This window comes from Cucumis melo, chromosome 12, assembly GCF_025177605.1.
Source record: "Cucumis melo cultivar AY chromosome 12, USDA_Cmelo_AY_1.0, whole genome shotgun sequence".
Classification (NCBI taxonomy): Eukaryota; Viridiplantae; Streptophyta; class Magnoliopsida; order Cucurbitales; family Cucurbitaceae; genus Cucumis; species Cucumis melo.
Genome location: NC_066868.1, coordinates 25705978 through 25721588, shown reverse-complemented (window position 1 = coordinate 25721588; position 15611 = coordinate 25705978). Strand labels below are relative to the sequence as shown.

Sequence of the window (15611 nt, the reverse complement as noted above, 5' to 3'; positions counted from 1 at the left end):
TAATAATGTAAAACTATTACTTACAAGTAAATATTTACCCAATTGCCACTGATATTATTATAAAGGTTTATTCACAATGGAGCCTGGGTCATGTTGTAAGAATTAAGTAATTGTTCTAAAGATATCACACACATATATATGGGTAATTTCTGTAAATTCTCTAATTTTAAAAGGGAATTACGTCTTCATATCAACATTTTCCATAACATGTTGATATTTCCATGGCATGTTCACATTTTAATACATGTGTCACCAACATGAGACACTGAATCGATATTTTTCAAAATATCACTTAACATACAAAAGTATATTGCTTATTTATTAATATATAGTATAATTCTTTTTGTTGTTTTTGTAATTACTTTCGGAAATATCTATTGTCATTTAAATTTTATGATATTTTTCATTAATATTTCTACAAAAGTAAAATTTGAACTTTGTTTTGTGTAACATCCATTTTTAATTTTAAAAATAGTAATTCAATTATAAAATTTTAAAATAAATTACAAATATAACAAAGTCTCCCTGTGAGGAGGCGGAACAAAACCCCTAACTCAAGACTAAGGGAAACAGTGGCCTAATTCGGACTCGTAAAAAATGTTGAATAAGGAATAATAAGATTGAAGTTGTTGTCTGGTTGGTTGAGAGAAACACATATTTGCTAACCACAAGCAGAATCTTAGAATTTACAAATTCAAACCTCTGCCGCTCTTCACATTTTTTGCACTTGCCCTCCTTCACATTTACATTTATAGTTGCTTCCCTTCGCCTCTCTCACCTCACTCGTTCCTATCTCCTTGGAAGTTGTTTTGCTATGCGCCTTAACATAATAGTTCTATCTTTCGGTCCTTTATTTCTTGACGGAAACTCGAGATTTGATCAACTACATATTTTCTATATTTTTAATTTTTTAAATCTTATTATATGTGCTAATAATTTGAATATAATTGTTATATTTGCAGCGATACGGATCGATTGTCGGTTTGAATCAATCAACCTTATTGATGGGTCAACATAAGATCAAAAAGGAAACGGCCCAATTGATCTACTGTATAAACGGGTCATCATAAGCCCAAAAAGAAACGGCCCATATTATATAAAGCCCAAGTAGGCCCAAGCAAGACCAGTTAAAAGAGTGCGGTGTAAGCTTCCCGCCTTTTCTATATTCATTAGCGCGCCATTGAAATCCGAAATCTGCATTTTCATTTCTTCTTCCAAAGGAAGCTGCTGAGGCTTAGGGCTTACTGATTGAGACGATGTTCGGAAGAATCAGATCTTCTTCTTCACTGGATTCCTTGGAGCGGCCGCCTTCCAAGATTCTTAAAGATGATTGTCTCTCCATCTATGGTTCCTTCTCTTTCTCATTCAATCTTCCTTTTTAATCTAATTATGGACTCAGATTTATGATCTGCCGATGTCTTGATTTTTACTTTCTTTTTCTTTCTTTCGAGTTCTTGCTGGAATTTTTATGTTATGATTTTCTTTTTACTCTCCGGAAATCAATTTTTATTTGGATACGAAAATTGGTATGTTCTAGTGCCTTGTTCTTTTGCTTTATTTTAGTTTTTCGGGTTCTTAGCTACTTAGTTGACTGAAAACCAACGAATTGGTTAGAGTTAATTGTTGGAGATCTTGTTTTAAGGATGGTAAGAAGTAGGAATAATTAGATGTATTTAGTTACCAAGAAGTTCGAGGAATTGGGCGCGATAATTTGAATGGAACATTGATGACTGTCGAGAATGATTCTTGAATTTGATAAAGAGAAAAAAGTGAATTAATTTTCTTTTCACTGTTTAAAACTTAGAAGAATCTGGATCTGTTATGCCGCATTGTGTATTCGAGAGCTGGTATTCTCCGGGTCATAGTTCACTTCTGCCAGAGTTTGTTCGGGTTATAGCGTCTGAGGTCCAGGGGAGATTATTAGTTCGGCTTTTTTTTAAGGGCCAAATTATTGTGTTACCATGAACAGGTTGTTTTAAATCCCACTTGTTCATTGATAAATTAAAATAGCAGTCCAGAACCTGATGTGGGGGGATGAAATAGTGTAGACTAATAGGATTTTAGATTTTGGGTTCTAAGGTGAGTTTTATTAGAACAACAATCGTATTAACATTCTTCCGAGTTCTTATTTAGTTTCTTCTTTCAGAGACTACCTTAATGAAGCTTAAACTCGGTTCCCAACTCGATTCAAGTCCACCCATCAAGGAGGATGCCTTAGAGGATGGAGAAATTGATTCTGACTCATGTTCATTGAGCAATGAAGCAATGAACACAGAAGCATGCACAAGTTTTCCCAAAGATTCTAATGAGTTAGCCAAGTCAACTAAAGAAGATACAATGACGGTTGATTCAGATTCTTTGACATTTGAAACTTTCGAGGATTGTCAATCATCAGAATGTTCAACACAGCGTAGGATGAAAAACTCCATTCTTTACCTATTCTCTAAATTCAAGAATTCTTCAGAAATTTCAACAACAATGGAGGAACTAACGAGTTCTAGTGCCTCTCAATCTACTTCTGATGTCGGGTTACATTCAGAGCAAGAATCCATTGTTTCTTCGACTATGTCATCAGAAGATGTTCTATAACTTGGTGGCATGATTGAGAAAAAAAACATTAGCCATTACAAATTCAGTCCCCTCTGGCAATGAGTTTTCATTCAAGTCTTCAAAATCTGTTTAAACCATGTTGTATTTTTATGGTCACTATGATGAATGGGAGGGGAATGTATAATTATTATATTTGAACATGAGCTAAATTATGAGCGATTTGTACTGCTAACACTGTTGCTGTTGAGGTTTAAAATATAAAATGTCAATGTCAAAAGAAGTAGTGAGGCCTTAATTGTGTAGTAAACTTTTGATAGAAATATTGTTAAGGTGCTTATTTTTTGTGTTTTGTAAACTTTTCTATGATACAACTAAAGTATCAATTCGATCTTGGGGTCAATATCAAATTTATGGTTGTCATTTTGCATCATTTCACAATTCATGATAACAAAATTCTGTGACTTACAAAATGGATATCCCCCTTTTTTTTTGCATAAACAGTTCTGTGAGGATGAAAGATTACAAGGCTCTTGCTGACATTTTATTCTATAATTCAAGATTACAAACAAGAATAGTCGCAATTCTCTCTCAAGGACATGGATGCTTCATAGGCAACATCACTCTATGAGCCACGGTACAAGAGCTGGCTCCCACTCTACCAATTCACCTTCTTTGAACCACAGTGCTGCACGCACACACAATGTCTACAACTTAGACCAAGGTCAAAAATAGTGCAAAATCTCGTGAATTCTTACACAATTTAAAGTAATTGATAATAGACTAATGGAGTAAGTCCATTATGCGAACCTCAAAACTTCATAATTGCCACATTTATTAACTACAAAGTTTGCTTGGATTTATTTACTAAAAGGCTTTTTGGAGACTATAACAACTACTGTCTTGCTAAAGTAAATACTATTTTGTAACCATCAATTAACTACGATCTACACTATTTTAAAACTCCAATTTACTACCATAGTTACTATTTTCTTCTCAAACTAAAATAGATTATAACTCAACTTAAATACACTTTTTTTTAAAACACTTAAATTAGAAGAAACAATCCTCGTGATTTTGAATTTGTGTTATTGCCTCCTAGATCTGAGATCCAGCATGTTCCGTAAAAGACTACTACCAAACAATTCAATAAGCTTAAGACAAATGATTTATCTTTATGTAGTTTCTAATCACTGAAATATGAAAATTTTACCACAAAAATAACAAAATCCACAGATTATAGTAATATTGACGAGAATGTAACACAAATTAAGCCTTTTCAAAACCACACAGTGTTTCTTACCTACTTCACGCTTGCCACTTTCAGGACTATCACTCCCATGAATCACATTCCTGTCAACATTTTCAAATAAGTTTTTTCTAATACACATACAAGAGTATTCAGAATATTACACCAAGAATCAAAATTTATAAGGCCTGACCTTCCTTTTTGAATAGCAAGATCCCCTCTTATTGTTCCTGGCTCAGCTTCGAGAGGATTTGTAACTCCGATTAACTTACGTGCTGATGCCACAACACCAACACCCTCCCATGCCTAAAAAAGCACAATTAACTTTGATGGGAAAGTTACAAGGTAGCTATTTATTTTTTATAATAGGCCAAAATACACCAGAAATGGAGTTATGAGAAATATACCATACACACAACAGGTCCTGATGTTATGTACTCAATTAAACCAGGAAAAAATGACTTCCCCTTAAGATCTTTATAGTGTTCCTGTAATAATATAAGCTTAGTTTAATAGAGAGACAACAAAACAAAACCATGGTTGAGAAAGATATCAAAAGGAGAATGTGTAATGAAAGCCTCAAACGATCAATTGGCTTATGGAAGATTCTTTCAAATTGTTTATATAGAAATTAAGTATAACTACAATACTTAAAGTGCATGCTTGGGAGGGATTATGAAATAGTTTAAATCACTTTTTTCATAATTAAAATCACCATGAAATGTCTTTATTCACTCAAAATCGGCTTAGAATTTGATTTTACACTTTCAAAAGTGATTTTCATACCATCAAAACAGAATTTGAATTATTAAAACCAAGTTTTGAGCATTTTTGAACATGACAAAAATAATTTCACCATTACAAAATCACACTCAAAATGTTTTGAACTTATTCAAGTAAGCCTAAATTAGAAGAAAAATAAAATTCTCCAAGGAACTTCAGAAACATTATGGAGAATGACAAACCTCAGCCAACTCCTTGGTGCATTGGAAGAGCTTTAAACCAGTAAGCTTAAACCCTTTCTTCTCAAATCGCGAAATTATCTCTCCAACCTAAAGACAAACTCAGTTAAAGCAAGAAAACTTCAAAATGCACATCAAGCCCTAGCAGTTCTCCACGATAATTACAGAGAAAATTGTGAATTCCTTCATTGCTAATTCTATTTCTTCATGTTTAATTTGACATTGTTCAACACAAATGAACTCACATTCAATAATTGAAACATTAATAGCACAGTAACGAAACAACAGGACAAAATTATCAGGTCGTAAAGGAAAACTCACAAGGCCACGTTGAACGCCATCCGGTTTCACCATAATGTAAGTCTGGTCGACTCGCTCCTACACCTCAAAAGACAAAATCGATTAATCTCAAAATAGGTCAATTAAAAAAGCCAGTGGAATCGAACAAAAAAGTGCAAGAAAAGTGAGCAAACCAGGGAGGCAACCAAATGTGGCAAAAATATGAAGGATTCATTGTCACTGGAAGCAGCACGAGAACGAGTAGAAGATTTGGAGAAGAGATTAAAATTCGAAGGAAATGCTGAAAGATGGTCGCAACGGCGTAGGACGGCCGTCCGGGAGCGGGTTAAGCTGCAAAAGGTTCTCGTCGGCGGCCGGAGACGCGGGGGAGCTCCACTTCCGAAGACGGCCACAGCTTCCATTTCCCCCTCTCTTTGGAAAGCTCAATCCAAAAGGTAAAGTACGGAGAGGCAAAGTTGTTGCTTTTGGCTGGCAGTCCCCATCCCCTTTTCTTCGAGGAATTTTAAATATGTAAATTGTAAAATAAACCACAATTGATATCATCTTTTTAGATACAATTTCTTTCTTACAAATTTAAACCGCAGATCCCTTGTTTCTCGATGTTAGTAGATTTGTAGTTAAAGTGTAAAGTTATAAAATAAAGTTTTTCATAATCTTGAAAAATTGATTAAGAAGCCAAGATGTAGTTATATTGAATATAAAAAGTATAAATAAAAAAAATATAGAATTCATCGATAAATGAGTAAATTGTCGAACTTCAACTTAATAAATTGGTCGATCAAACAGACCTCTAAGCGTTTACGCTCAATTGAGAATATTTACTATTAAAGTCGAATAGCTTCCTCTGCCTTAGTTTCAGACTGCTCTTTCCGCAAAATCAAGGTTAGACATTTCTCCTACTTATTCATATTTAATCCTATTCTACCTCTGTATCGTAAGAGAGAATGAAGCTAGTCCAACTCTAGTTCCTATCTTAGTTATGCTTCTAATCCTTTATTTGTCAATACTTTCGATTCTTTTCGTCCTGCCACAGTGGAATTATGATTGATTCTGATTGATGTTACGAACTTCAAGACTTGAATAAGAATAGCTAAAAGCCCCGTAGGGGGCTAGTTATATTCAAACCTTTCCATGTTCAACTCAGGATGACTTTCTTATTGAGTACTTATTCTTTTCTACAAAGAACTAGTATTGCGATTGACGCTTTCTCTACTTATAAATGAAGTCCTTGTATGACTCACTTCTTGTTATACTTTAAATTGGTTTTCAATTAGATGTGATTTTAAATCTTTTAATAAGATTGGGAACTAATGTATATTTAAATTTTATTTATGTTTAGATGATAACTATGTTTGGAAGGTTGCATATAAATCACATACGTGTTATTTTAATTGAAGTATTTTATATTAAAGTAAATATTAATGTCAACATTTGAAATTATCTTGAATTCTGTTGTTCTCTCTCTCTTTTTTTTTTTTTTGGTCTAGAAACTTTATAAATAATTATTTTTTTAATTAAAAAATTACTCTTTAGGAAGTTGTATTACAATATTTATGCTTTTATCAAATTACACCTTAATTAACATTATTTTTGTATTATGAAATCAATTAACATTTAAGTATTGAAAATAAAGAAGGAGTATAGCTCTAGCTATATCCACAGATTACATTGAAGGAAAAAAATGAATAGAGGCCTACAATATAGATTGACTAATTTCAAAGGAAGGGTTTGCTGACTTTCAAATGATAGCTTTTTTAATGCTTAGAAAGTGGTTTTATGCTGCAAACAATTTTGAAGTGCTATAAAAGTTATTTCATATGGATCTTTTTTTTCGTATAAGAATTGGATAAAGAGATTCAAACTAAATCATTAATACTCTTGGATATCATTTGAACTAAGTTTTTGTTTGACACAAATTATTAGTTACAGCTAAGATATCAAGTTTATTTCTTATTATTTTTAAAAAGTTCGTTTCAGTTAATGTTTTTAAAACTAATAAAAATAAGTGTTTAAACCTAAATCCTATTTAATGTATAGCTAGTTTAGTTTTGAAAATGTCGTGATATTTTATTTTAAAAATGAGAAGTTTGATCCTTTATCTTCTCATTGTATTTAAAAAGACAAGCCAACGACCCAAAATATAAGATTTCAAGTCAAGCGCATACCTTTACTTAGAGTTCAAAATTAAAAACATGTTTAGTTCTCATTTTTTTAAATAAGTTCCGTAAGAACTTTTAGGTTCTAATAAAATAAAGATAGAACTATTAATTGATCTTAAATGTTTAGACGAATCCTTCTTAATAACTTCATGTGTCAAATAAGATAACACAAATTATGTTTTAGCTAAATTTAGGGTTGATTTTCTTAGATAGTATTTATTATAAAAGCTTGTGTTTGGTTTAATTTTTAAGGGGTTGTTTGGATTAGAGAGTGATGTGAAGTGGAGTAGGCTATAACGTTTGACCCACATATTATGCAATAACCAAGGATTATGCTTATATCGAAATAACTCGAACCCTAATCCTTTTTCCACGTATTTGCTAAATTTATGGTTAGATTTGTAGGGACGTATCTGTAACATAATTTCAAATACGATCTCCTAAATAAATAAAAAAAATTACATTATGGAGATTATAGTTAAATTTATTAAACGAACTACATAATTAACGAGATTGAATAAAATAATTTTGAAAAAAAAAATGTGTATTGCAAAAAAGAAAAGCGAAAAAAAAAAACACTTTTGATATTCTCCAGATTATAATAAGTTACACCCAAACACAAATTATAATAATACAACTATAATAATATGCATCCCAACATAAATTATAATAACCAGGTTATAATAACTCACTCTACGTCTCAAACGCACTCTAAGTATTTAATTAAAAAAAAACAATTCAAACTTTTAAAAAATAAATCGTTTAACAATGACTCAAAATAAGCTATTTTGAAGGACCCGTTATCTTTTCTTGTCAAAATATTTCAAAAATACGGGTATACTTTGAAAAGTTGCAAGACAATCCTTGAAATACAAACTCTTTAAAATTTCAAACAAAAACCAGGGTTTAGAATTGTAGGACCATGACATAAAATTCAAATGTTTGTTCCATGTCATTGTCATCTGCTCCATCATAACATAACTCAATTTATATGAAAACTCTAAAGACAATTTCTATTTTCAATCTAGTTTTGAAAGAGGAAAAGTTCCACTATTATTTTATTTTTATTATTATAATTTTTTTTTTTAATCCCCAAAAGTGAGTATGAAAAAGACATTTTTTATAATGTAACAATTAAAATAGCAAAAATGAGTATGAGAGCGGCAATGACTAATGACGCATAATATGTCTATTCCAAAAAGGAAAATGCCACACAATATGTTGATAAACGGTCAATAATTCATAAAGAAAACTACAAATTATATAACACTATATAAATCATAATTTTAAATTCCATAAAGACGACCATTTCCAATTTCTTCAAACACTATATAAGTCCTCCAACACATCTCAATGAAGCATATCAATCAATGGAGATGAAGAATAGTTTGAAGATAGAAATAACCTCCACAGAGATAATAAAGCCTTCATCTCCAACACCTTCAACCCACCAACACCACAAACTTTCATTTCTTGACCAATTTGCCCCCGGCAGCTACACTCCTCTCCTCTTCTTCTACCCCGGTCACGCCGACCACCGCGACCGGTGTCGGAAATTGAAGGAATCTCTCGCTGAAACCTTGAGCCGTTTCTATCTTCTTGCCGGCACTCTGGTGGAGGCTTATTTGGTGGAGTGTAACGATGAGGGCGTGGCGTTTTCTGAAGTGAGAGTTTCCGGTCGGTTGTCAGAAGTTATGGAGAATCCAAATGACTTAGTTTCGTTGCATCGGCTGCTACCATTTCACCCTGATGCTGTTCTTGAAAGGGAGTGTATTTTGGGTGTTCAATATAATGTTTTTGAGTGCGGTGGTGCTGTGATTGGTCTTTGTGTTACTCACAAGATTGTCGACGGTACCTCCGCCACCATGTTCACTAAAGCTTGGGCTTCCACTTGTCGTGGAGACAGCCGTGAGTAGAGTAATTAATGCTTAAGCTAATTATAAATTATTTATTTATATTATTTTCAACATTCTTTTTCTTTTTATTTGTGTGATAATTGATAAGTAAAAGAAAATTAAAATTGGATTTAATTACTCCAAAAATAATAATAAATAATAAAGTATGCATTTGATTGTCCTGATCATCCGTTCTTCCTCCTCAACAGAGTGCTCGATAGTGCCGACATTCGACGCGACGGAGCTATTCCCAGCAATGGAAATCCGTGGCGGAAACAGACGACAATCCCGAATGCAGAAAGTCGTAACAAGAAGATTCATCTTCAACAAATCCAATATCGCCGCTCTAAAAAAACAAGCCAATTCTGCCGCATTATTCCTCAACCAACGCCCTCCTTCACGAGTAGAATCCGTCTCCGGCTTCCTCTGGAACCGATTCATAGCCCTATCCCATCAAAAACCCCCAACCAAAGCAAAGCGTTTCGTCGCAATCCAAACCGTCAATCTCCGCAGCCGAATGAACCCACCGTTGCCGCCGCACTCCTTCGGCAACATCTGTTGGTCCGCCACCGCCGAAGTTCCAATCGACGAGAAACAACACTTCCCGTTTTTGGTCGGCAAAATCAGAGAAGCGATAAAAGAAATCGACGATGAATATACAAAGACACTGCAAGATACTGAGAAATCGATGAGGGCAAAAATGAAGATGGGAGAAAGAGTTTATTCAGGGGAAGTGGAAATGGTTTGCTTCACAAGTTGGTGCAATTTTCCAGTTTATGAAACGGATTTTGGTTGGGGAAAACCGACGTGGGTCTGTACTCCTGGGAGGCCGTACAAGAACGTGGTGCTCTTCGTTAACACTAGCGATGGTGAAGGAATCGAAGCATGGGTGAATTTGGAGGAGAACGATATGGCGCTTTTTGAAAATGATTCCGAGCTTCTTTCCTTCACGTCATCATCTTGAAATTTAGTTTATCGTTTCACTATTTTGACTGTAGTCGCATCCATTTAAGTATCAATTTAATGTTTATGTTGTATTTTATTTCATATGGAATATTTATAATTTTATTAATACAAAGATATCTATTGATTTTATTAATATATTCCAATTAATGTATAGAGATGCACCAACGTCTATGTCAGTATCAATTATATGTCGAATAAGCAAGGCTACAGCATTATTTCATCAATATATATTTATCTTTGATTAATTAAAATTTTGGTCGGTTGTTTCTAAGCATTACCATTTTGAATTGGATACCACTATTAGTCATTAACCAAAATGGTAAAGTTTATTCATGAACTTTTAAGTGTTTAAGCCTGTAAACCTTCACTCTCATTTAATGCATATCTCGGAATATTACAAGGCATGCACCATAATTATATAGACTTTTACCCAAAAACTAAGGAATGGACAAAAAAGGCTAACAAAATTCATAAATCAAGTCCATGCCACAAGGGATGAAAGGCATAAATATAGAATCCTTTATGATAGATAAACAATCAAAAGTATTAGAATAAGTTTTGCTGACCAATAATTATTGTGATTTTTTATTCTAAAGATGAAGAGTTCTAATTTTTATCTTTTCAATGGTTGTATTAAAAAAACCCGACAATAAAAAACAAACATTGCCAACATAAAATATAAATTTCAAGTAAAGCATACACCTTTAATTAGGGTTCATACTTGAAAACATGTTTATATTTTTCATTTTTTTTAAATAAATACCATAGGAAATTTTGGTTCTTTTAACGATTGCTCAAAATAAGCTCTTTTGAAGAATACTTTCTCTTTTTTTCGTCAATCTAAACTAGTTCCAGACATTTCAAAAATAACTATATACTTTCAAAAGTTACAAGGACTATTCTTGAAGTACAAATTCTTTAAAATTTCAAGCAAAAAGAAGGAATTAGAATTGTATGACAATGACTTAAAACATCGTGCTAATTCAAATTTTTGTTTCTATGTCATCTAACACGCCATAGCATAACTCAATTTATATCAAAATTCTGAAGATATTTTCCATTTTCGATGTAGTTTTGAAATATTGAGGAAAAGTTTTTTTTGTTATTATTATTATTATTATTATTATATATATATATTGTAATCTCCAAAGACATTTTACATAATTTAACATAACAAAAAATGAGTATGAAAAAGGAAGCGGCAATGAGTAAATGCTGCGTAGAGCAGTCCCTAGCCGGCTTCAAACGGTGCTGTGTCTCCGACCTCCGTTTGGAGCCCACCATAAGATGACTTTTTCATATACATATATATATATATATTCTTTTGAAATAGGCACTTTACCTATATTTGTACTACAATTTATATTAAATTGATCAAGTTCATAATTGGTTATTAAAAATAATAATCACGTTAATTACATGGTAAGATATAACCATTTTAGTAGTACTTTATATTTTCTATTTAATTAACGACATAAAATCCTTCTTCTTCTTTTTTTTTTTTTTTTTTTTTTTTTTTGCTAACATTTTCTAAAACTCTTTGCAAGACCTTTATTTGAATACACAAATATTCTATTGAACAATATCAATTTAAAATCAACACATATTTGTGAAAAATAACAATTTAAAATTTAATAACTAAATAAAATAGTAAAACTCTATTTTATTTCTTAGATGATGGTGGTTATTATTACTTATTATCATTGCGTTTATTTATTTTGCAAAAGCTATGAAGTTTTAGATATTTTTTTTATTCAACAAAATTAGTTCATGTTTAAACGGTCAACATTCACAAAATACAGTACAAAATACAAATTATATAAGAACACAACACACACAAAAACCATAGTTTTAAATTCCAAAACGATGACCATTTCCAATTTCTTCCAACGCTATATAAATCCTCCAACACATCTCAATTAAGCATCCCAAATTACCACTAAGAAAAAACCCCCCAAAGTTCACAGAAATCAATCAATGGAGATGAACAATAGTTTCAACGTAGAAATAATCTCAACAGAGATAATAAAGCCTTCATCTCCAACACCTTCAACCCACCAACACCACAAACTTTCATTTCTTGACCAATTTGCCCCCGGCAGCTACACTCCTCTCCTTTTCTTCTACCCCGGTGGCGGCGACGACCACATCGACCGGTGTCGGAAATTGAAGGAATCTCTCGCTGAAACCTTGAGCCGTTTCTATCTTCTTGCCGGCACTCTGGTGGAGGCTTATCTGGTGGAGTGTAACGATGAGGGCGTGCCATTTTCTGAAGCGAGAGTTTCCGGCCACCTGTCGGAAGTTATGGAGAATCCAAACGACGTAGTTTCGTTGCATCGGCTGCTACCGTTTCACCCTGATGTTGTTCTTGAAAGGGAGTGTATTTTGGGTGTTCAATATAATGTTTTTGAGTGTGGCGGTGCTGTGATTGCTGTTTGTGTTACTCACAAGGTCGTCGACGGCACCTCCACCACCATGTTCACTAAAGCTTGGGCTTCCACTTGTCGCGGGGACAACAGTAAGTAGAGTAATTAAGGGTTAAGCTTATTATAACTTATTTATTTATATTAATTTTCAACCTTCTTTTTCTTTTTATTGTGTGATAAGAAAAAGGAAAATAATTTTGGGTTCAACAAATAAAGATATAATGGCAAATTTAAACTACGTTGTACCGTTAATTTCTAAGTGATTAAAAAGATTCATTTAAAACATCTTAAATATTAAAAATTAATTTAAATAATTTCAAAATCGCTATCAAACATTATATTAAAAAATAGTTTTTCTCAAATAATTTTTTTTTTTTTGATAAAGTACTTATACTTTAAAGAAAATTCATTACATTTTTCTTTCTAGAAAGCATAAATATTTTGTTAGAATTTACCAGTAATCAACTATGTTTTACCAAAATTTATATGCAAAATTAGGTGGAAATATTTAATTTTCTATCAATTTTCAATCAACATCAATTAGAAAAGAAATAACAACTACCTTTCTTTTTGTATTTAATAACCCCAAATAATAATTATAATAATGATAAAGTATACATTTGATTGTCCTTTATCTGTTTTTTCTCCTCAACAGAGTACCCGATAGTGCCGACATTCGACGCGACGAAGTTATTTCCGGCAATGGAAATTCGGGGCAGAAACAAACGGCATCCCCCAATGCACAAAATCGTAACAAGAAGATTCATCTTCAACAAGTCCAATATTGCCGCTCTAAAAAAACAAGCCAATTCCGCCGCATTATTCCTCAACCAACGCCCTCCTTCACGAGTAGAATCCGTCTCCGGCTTCCTCTGGAACCGATTCATAGCCCTATCCCATAAAAAAACCCCAACCAAAGCAAAGCGTTTCGCCGTAATCCAAGCCGTCAATCTTCGCAACCGAATGAACCCACCGTTGCCGCAGCACTCCTTCGGCAACATCTGGTGGTTCGCCACCGCCGACGTTCCAATCGACGAGAAACAAGACTTCCCGTCGTTGGTCGGCAAAATCAGAGAAGCGATAAAAGAAATCGACGATGAATATACAAAGACGTTGGAAGATACAGAGAAATCGTTGCGGGCAAAAATGAAGATGGGGGAAAGGGTTTATTCAGGGGAAGTGGAACTGTTTAGCTTCACAAGTTGGTGCAATTTTCCAGTTTATGAAACGGATTTTGGTTGGGGAAAACCGACGTGGGTCTGTAGTCCTGGGAGGCCGTTCAAGAACGTGGTGCTTTTTGTTAACACTAGCGATGGTGAAGGAATCGAAGCATGGGTGAATTTGGAGAAAAATGATATGGCGCTTTTTGAGAATGATTCCGAACTTCTTTCCTTTACATCATCTTCCTGAAATATGAAAATTTTATCCATTTAACTTTTCACTATTTTGATTGTATTTGTATCCATTTAAATATGAAATTTTTATAGGTGTGTATCAATTTGAAAATTATGTTATATTTCATTTGAGTCTGGAAATTTATAATTTTATTAATTAATCTTATAAACTTAGGGTAATTGTTTATCAAGAAATTCTTTTTTATTTTGTAAAAATTTGTTTATTAAGAAACTCGTTCTTATGTCGTAGAAAATAATAAATATTTAAGAGATAATAAAATTTGTTTTATTTGTTGTGTAGAATTGCAAATTTGTCTCAATGGCAAATTTGCAATTACTTTCATCTTCTTCTTTAGGTTATTCAAATTGCAACACACGACAAGATGATCAAAATATATTCGCAATTACTTTCATTTTCTTCTTTAGGTTATTCAAATTACTTTTATTTTCTTCTTTAGGTTATTCAAATTACTTTCATCTTCTTCTTTAGGTTATTCATCATATGCGTCAGCGATGTCTAGTACGTTGTACTGGCAATGCAATCAGATTTGATTTTTTTAGTTAACCTAAAATTAATAAAAAAAATATTTTATTTCTAAATTTTAGTAATTAATGTAAACTTAATAAAAAAATATTAAAATTCTAAATTGAATTAGAATTAACATAAAATTGAAAAAAAATTACAAAAATACCTAGTCGAATTTATTATTAATTGAAATATTAAAAAAAATATATGTTCTATGTAGTTCAAATATAAATTACATACATCATTGTAGGTAATTACATTGCCTCAACATCATTGTAGCTAGTATGATCATAGGGAAATGAGCAAGATGTGTAAAGTGAAAAATCAAACATTATTAGGAGTTGCGTCGAGAGAAACACGAGGTTGCTTCAAACAGAAAAAACTCTTACTCTGGTGATTCCAGAAAATTGATTTAGAAGAGACGAGCAGAAAATGACAAGATCGAGAATCGAATAGGTAAGCTATAGAAATTTTATCACTTGTATATTACCTAATATGCAAGTAAAGAACTTTCTATGACTTACCTGTTCAGTTCTCGATCTTGCCATTTTCTGCTCATTTCTTCCAAATCAATTTTCTGAACCACTAGAGTTAGGGTTTTTTCTGTTTCAAGCAAACTTGTATTCCTTTGGGCGCGACTCGTAATAATGTCCAATTATCCTCTTTACACATGTTGCCCATGTCTCTATGATCAAACTAGCCATAATAATGTTCAACTTTTCATTCCTCTACTTGAGTTCCTCCATTGCACATAATGCTAAAATACATAACAAGTTAGATATCAAAAATAGATATACTATACATACAACAAAACATACATTTGTAGGGAATGAATGAACAACCATCAATATACATTCAAAAGCATTAACATACATACAACATAACAACCATCAACGTATGTTCAAAAACATCAATATACATTCAACAGCCAACAAACATTCAACATCATCAATAATATACATTCAACAGCAATGTGCAGAAGTTTACATTCAACAGCAACAACAATGTGCAGAAGTTTACATTCAACAGCAACAACAATGTGTAACATCAATATACATTCAACAGCAATATGCATCAATATACATTCAACATCAACAAATTCAATGTTCAGATTTGAAATTTCCATACAAACAACAACAATGTCCTCAATGTTCAGATTTGAAATATCCTTAAAAGTATGCTAGAGA

At 32.6% G+C, this 15611-nt stretch overlaps 5 protein-coding genes across 5 annotated transcripts; 4 read left to right on the top strand and 1 right to left on the bottom strand.

Annotated features, from left to right (window-relative positions):
* The first annotated feature begins 968 nt into the window (after nucleotides 1–968).
* LOC103484190 (uncharacterized) lies at nucleotides 969–2830 on the top strand. Its single transcript, XM_008441156.2, has 2 exons — nucleotides 969–1347; nucleotides 2147–2830. Exons 1-2 carry the CDS (start codon nucleotides 1257–1259, stop codon nucleotides 2587–2589), a joined length of 534 nt encoding a protein of 177 aa, XP_008439378.1. The 5' UTR covers nucleotides 969–1256; the 3' UTR covers nucleotides 2590–2830.
* Nucleotides 2831–2946: 116 nt separating this feature from the next.
* Nucleotides 2947–5573, bottom strand: LOC103484201 (uncharacterized). The gene is made up of 7 exons (XM_008441166.3): nucleotides 5232–5573; nucleotides 5080–5136; nucleotides 4762–4848; nucleotides 4204–4284; nucleotides 3990–4102; nucleotides 3851–3900; nucleotides 2947–3235 (listed from the first exon to the last, which is right to left on the bottom strand). The coding sequence occupies exons 1-7, from the start codon at nucleotides 5457–5459 to the stop codon at nucleotides 3168–3170; spliced, it is 684 nt and encodes a 227-aa protein (XP_008439388.1). The 5' UTR covers nucleotides 5460–5573; the 3' UTR covers nucleotides 2947–3167.
* A 3014-nt stretch (nucleotides 5574–8587) lies between these two features.
* LOC103488987 (stemmadenine O-acetyltransferase-like) lies at nucleotides 8588–9133 on the top strand. Its single transcript, XM_008447964.2, has one exon. It carries the CDS (start codon nucleotides 8588–8590, stop codon nucleotides 9131–9133), a length of 546 nt encoding a protein of 181 aa, XP_008446186.2.
* A 235-nt stretch (nucleotides 9134–9368) lies between these two features.
* On the top strand, nucleotides 9369–10076 carry LOC127144190 (vinorine synthase-like). Its single transcript, XM_051079769.1, has one exon. The coding sequence runs from the start codon at nucleotides 9369–9371 to the stop codon at nucleotides 10074–10076; it is 708 nt and encodes a 235-aa protein (XP_050935726.1).
* A 1951-nt stretch (nucleotides 10077–12027) lies between these two features.
* Nucleotides 12028–14039, top strand: LOC103484219 (stemmadenine O-acetyltransferase-like). Its single transcript, XM_008441184.3, has 2 exons — nucleotides 12028–12596; nucleotides 13160–14039. The coding sequence occupies exons 1-2, from the start codon at nucleotides 12056–12058 to the stop codon at nucleotides 13912–13914; spliced, it is 1296 nt and encodes a 431-aa protein (XP_008439406.2). The 5' UTR covers nucleotides 12028–12055; the 3' UTR covers nucleotides 13915–14039.
* Nucleotides 14040–15611: the final 1572 nt, after the last annotated feature.